The following is a 5,628-nucleotide window of genomic DNA, read 5'->3' on the forward strand; positions in this document are numbered from 1 at the left end:
GATGGATCTTGGTTGTAATGACCCTACTTACACTTGGTCCAATAGACATTTGAGATCTGCAAACAATCTTGGAGGTTTAAATTCACAATTGTTGTTGTATTTGCCAAACCTGCTATTGATTTAGATCATTCTCTACTCCTAATTGACACTGATGGCGGTCGGTTTAGAGGTAATAAACCCTTCAGGTTTGAGTCTATATGGTTTAACCACCCTGGTTGCAAGGCCATTGCTTTTGATGCTAGGTCATCCTCTTGTTCGGGTCCCCCCTCTCATGTTTTTGCACCATAAATTGGAGAAATGTAGGACAGATTTTACAAGATGGAATAAGGAGGTTTTGGGGAATGCCTAGAAAAAAATCAAGTCCTTAATTCAAGATATACATGGTCTTCCTTTAACAGAGAATATCCAGTCCCAAATTGATTTGCTAAAGAAATCCTTGGAGCTTGCAAATGAAGAACTTTGGAAACAAAAGTCAAGGTTTACCTAGTTGAAGGAAGGTGATAAAAAATACCAAGTGTTTTCATACATCCACTATCCAAAGGAGGCACCAAAAGGGATTGCTTATCTACTTATTGCAAGGAATCAAGTCAAGCCATTAATCTACAAAAGTCTTGTTTTACTTTTTCTCCAAACACCCATACAAAGTGGAAGAGATGGTTATCTAGAGTGTTAATACCTTATGGTGATGGTTCAAAAATATCTTGGTTTGGGTGTTGATTTTACGATTTCTAAATCCTTACTCTTTCAAGATATTGCAACTATGGTGGACAGTGAACTTCAGGGCTGGAAATCCAAACTTCTTTCTCATGCAGGTAAAGAAGTTTTATGGAAGTTATTTGTCTTCTCCATGTCAAATTATGCTTGTACGCATTTTACGTTGCCGGCCTCATACCATAAACATTTGAGACAAGTTGCATCAAACTTTTTTTTGTGGTGAGAAGAATGGAAAGCCTAAGATGCATTGGATCTGTTGGGATCATCTCTGCCAATCCAAAGAAAAGGGTGGTTTGAGTTTCTGTGGTCCATCGTGTCATAATAGTGCCTTACTATCAAAAATTGCTCTGTGGCTATGGTCTAATGATGATGGGAGTATGTTAGCCCGTTTTTTGAAGTCAATTTACTATACAAACTCTTCAATACTTAAGGCAAAGGCAGGGAAAGGGCCGAGTTGGGATTGGAGAAGTATTTTAGTAGAAGGCAAATTATTGGAAAAAGACTTTGTTGGCATATTGGCAGTGGCGAACTTGTTAATATGATCTGGAGGGATGGATGGTTACCCACAAAAAAAGGTTTTATGGTCACCACACCACAGCCTGGTTTTTGTATTGTCCATAAGGTGGGAGATCTTATCAACCATGAAAATAGTAGATGGGATGTTGATCTGTTGAATTTGATATTTTGCATAAGTGATGTGGAGGAGATTCTTAAATTCCTGATTCCTTTATTCCCTCATCAAGATCAATTAGAATGGACTGGCTCAAAAAACGGTCTTGACTCCGTCAAGAGTGCTTACCATCTCGCTTCAAACTCTTTACTTGATGAACGAAACCTGGTTGCTTCTACATCCTGATCTCAATCTTAGTTGCAGGTACTAGATGATGTGTTATACCATAAATCTCTACTTTAAATCATGTCCGTACACGTGGACTTACCAAGAGATAAGACTTGGAGAGCACGCATGCGAAATCCCATGTGCCCAACAGTTACGTAACTATGGCAGTTGGAGACCCCCTGGTGAAAAACTCCCACATGGACCGAGAATCCCAGAGATAAAGAGGAGACCACATCAAGAACGGAGAAACCAGAAAAACCGTGCTACGAAGGAGGCCTCTGGCTAACAAAGAATGGATTACGATAGGTTCCCCCCCCCCTCCATCTGTATAAATACAGGGCAAGTCCCAACTAAAGGGGAAAATTGTATTAGCATTCAGCAAGAGGAATAGAGTACTTTGGGATCTTTCCCTTTCTCTTCGTCTTCTTCTCTCATTTCCAATTTCTTTCAATTTTCCTAACGGGATAAAGAATTCTGTTTGTAGTAAGGATTACCTCCGTCAGAAATTCTTGTACAACATATGGCGCCGTCTGTGGGAATCGGGAACAAAAACCTGTGAAGATCCCACCTTGACAAACACAAGAAATCAGGCAAGGATCACACGATCCACCGCTGTCGCAGCTCCTGCTGCTATTCCTCCTTTGGGACCTTCAGTCGCTGGTCTGGGAGGAGCCCCACCAGCAATTTCCCAACAAGAAGTGCAAGATCATATCCCTAGAAGATCCGGAACCGTCGCATTCGGCTGAATCACAGCTGAGACTTCCAGGAGATCCACCGCGTTATGTGACGATGGAGTAGTTCAACACAATGCAGACTCGCTGGGATGATAAGATCAAGCAAATGTTGGAAATGCAACGCGGTCTTCTGCAGGGGATTCCTGTACCCCCACCTCCATTATCAAATAGAGAAAGATCTCGTTCATCAGAGTACAGCGAGAACCACAGCAATGCAAATAACATTCGACGAAAGAACAAGGAGGCCCCACGAACCGCTAAGAATCAAGATTCGCATATGACAAAGTTTGAGCAAGCTCTGAATGACAAGGTCTTGGAACTTCAAGATCAACTACAAGAAGTCATAAAGGGAAAGAACCAGGCCTCAATCCACAATTTCCACTTTACGACAGATCTCGCATTTAAAGATGAGGTGCGGTTTGAACCTCTCCCAAAAAGGTTCAAGATGCCAGCCGTAGAATAACACGTCGAAGCCACCGACCCAAAGGATCACCTGGAAACTTTCAAGTCCCTCTTGTTCTTCCAAGGCACTTCGGACGCTATAATGTGCAGAGCCTTCCCCTCCACTCTGAAGGGGGCAGCGCGTCAATGGTTTTCTCATCTTTCACCACGATCTCTCTCTAATTTCATAGCCCTAGGCCGGGCCTTCTTGGCTCACTTCGTGAGCAGCAGGGTACACAAGAAGACAGCCGCCAATCTTTTGGCTATAAAGCAGCAATCAGAAGAATCCATCAGAAGTTTTCTTACAAGATTTAATAAAGAAGCCCTGCAGGTGCAAAACTTGGATCCAATGGTGAAGTTTCAAGCTCTGCGAAGTGGAATCCGGGATACAGAGTTGAAAAAGTCATTAATCATAGATGAACCAGGAGATATGTATGAACTGTTCTCAAGATGTGAAAAGTATATCAACTTGGCTAAAGTCCTTGCGGCAGAAAGAGAAGACAAAACCGAGAAGAAAGCTCAGGAGAAGAAGGAAGAAATCCCCCGAGAGGCCGGCGCGAAGCGCAATCGAGATGACATAGATGGAAAGAAAATGAGAGATGATAGGAAAGCTTGGGTTCCTAGGGCTATAGATCGAGAATCTGAGCCAAGCTATACTGCCCTGACCCACGCCCGGGCACATATATTAAACAAAATCAAAGATCAGATGACACTACGCTGGCCAGCCAAAATGGTCAAGCCAGCCCACGAGCGCAACAAGAATAAGTACTACCATTTTCACCAAGATCATGGTCACGATATCGAGGAATGCAAACAGTTAAAGGACGAGATAGAGGCACTCATCCAGAGAGGGCATCTCAATCGATTCTTCAAGAAAGAGGCAAATGATCGAAGGACAGATTATCGAGCTCGAGAGCCCGAGGGAAGGCAGAGATCACCCCCTAAGGCTGATAAAGAAGAACTCCCCCGAGGTAAACTCCATACTAAGAATGCACCAATGAGAGAGATCACAACCATATTTGGTGGACCTGGCATGGGGGGAGAAACCTCATACTCCCGAAAGCAATATGCACGGAATGTACTCCAAATCGAGACTACGGCCAAGAGGAGGAGAGCTACTTATCCTATAACATTCTTTAACGAAGACTTGGCAGATATACAGACGCCCCACGACAATGCCCTAGTGATTAAGATGGTAATCGCTAACTGCGTGGTAGGGAGGATCTTGGTGGACAATGGGAGTTCAGTTGATATCCTATATTATGATGCATTTGAAAAGATGCTCCTGAAATCCGAGATGTTGAAAAGAGTGGAATCCCCTCTGTACGGGTTCAATGGAGCCCCTATCCAGGTCGAAGGATCGATCGAACTGCTGGTCACGGTGGGGATAGAACCTAAACTCTCTACCGTGATGATGAATTTTTTGGTGGTAAAGGTGAATTCCGCGCATAATGGGATATTGGGATGTCTTGGTCTCAACGCTCTGCGGGCAGTGGTTTCCACCCCCCATTTAGTCATGAAGTTCCCAACTGATCACAAGGTTGGGGAATGTCAAGGAAGCCAAGTGATGGTCCGTCGTTGCTATGAAGGATATCTAAGGGCCAGAGGGAAGGAGCCACAAATGAACCTAATCCATTTGGATGATAATCGAGCTATCAAAGAGCCAGAAAGGAGTGAACCAGCTAAGGACCAAGCTCCCGTGGAGATAGTAGAAGGGGACGCCATGCGTATTGTCCAGATAGGAGCAAACCTGACCGGCGAAAGGAAAACCGACCTCATAAACTTTTTGAGAGCTAACGTGGATGTATTCATCTGGTCTGTTGCTGACATGCCAGTGATAGACAGAAAGATAGCTGAACATAAGCTCAGTGTTTATCCCAATGCCAAACCAGTATTCCAGAAGAAGAGAACCTTTGCACTAGAGCGATAAAAAAAAGTGATTGAAGAAGTGACCAAGCTACTTGATGCAGGCTTTATCGAGGAAGCTATCTACCCGGAATGGCTCTCTAACGTTGTAATGGTTCCCAAGTCTAATGGCAAATGGCAAATGTGTATCGATTTTACTGATTTGAATAAAGCTTGCCCTAAAGACTACTACCCTTTGCCTCGTATTGATTTACTAATAGATGCCACAACAGACCATGAAATGCTTTCTTTTATGGATGCCTCTTCAGGATACAATCAAATCAGGATGTATGAGCCCGATATACTGAAAACTTCATTCATCGCGGGCAGAGATACATATTGTTACATCCGCATGCCCTTTGGACTGAAGAATGCTGGAGCATCCTATCAATGCTTGATGAATTACCTTTTCAGTCATCAAATTGGCCACAACGTGGAAGTTTATGTAGATGCTATGATTGTGAAGAGCCTGAAAGCACGAGATCATATTACAAATCTAAGTGAGACATTCCAAGTCCTAAGAGAAAGCAAGATGAGGTTAAATCCAACCAAGTGCATTTTTGGAGTCACGTCTGGGAAGTTCCTCGGTTTCATGGTCTCAAGAAGAGGAATCGAGGCAAATCCAACCAAGATTAAGGCTATACTAGATATGCGTCCACCAGGAAGAGTTAAAGAATTACAAGAACTTATAGGAAGAGTGGCGACACTCGGAAGATTTATCTCAGCTTCGGGGGACCGATGTCTACCTTTCTTTAAGGCTCTCAAAAACCGAGCAAAGAAATGTGGAACAAAAGGACTCAAGCTTACCTTCGAATGGACCAAAGAATGCCAGATTACCTTCACCGAACTAAAAAGGTATTTAGCACAACCCCCACTTCTAGCCAAGCCTGAACCAGGGGATATATTACAACTATATCTGGCCATTTCTGCCGTTGCAATAAGTGCTATATTGGTCAGACAAGATGGGCGAACCCAAAAATCGATATATTATGTCAG

General features: G+C 43.3%; 1 protein-coding gene across 1 annotated transcript; it reads left to right on the top strand.

The window, feature by feature from the left end:
• The first annotated feature begins 2,830 nt into the window (after positions 1–2,830).
• On the top strand, positions 2,831–4,657 carry LOC122638979. Its single transcript, XM_043831827.1, has one exon. The coding sequence runs from the start codon at positions 2,831–2,833 to the stop codon at positions 4,655–4,657; it is 1,827 nt and encodes a 608-aa protein (XP_043687762.1).
• Positions 4,658–5,628: the final 971 nt, after the last annotated feature.

Source organism: Telopea speciosissima, chromosome 9 (genome assembly GCF_018873765.1).
Source record: "Telopea speciosissima isolate NSW1024214 ecotype Mountain lineage chromosome 9, Tspe_v1, whole genome shotgun sequence".
NCBI classification, from domain to species: Eukaryota; Viridiplantae; Streptophyta; class Magnoliopsida; order Proteales; family Proteaceae; genus Telopea; species Telopea speciosissima.

What these genes read in the sequence shown, in the direction of transcription:
- LOC122638979 (XM_043831827.1), top strand. Translation starts at nt 2,831, where the DNA reads ATGTGCAGAGCCTTCCCCTCCACTCTGAAGGGGGCAGCGCGTCAATGG.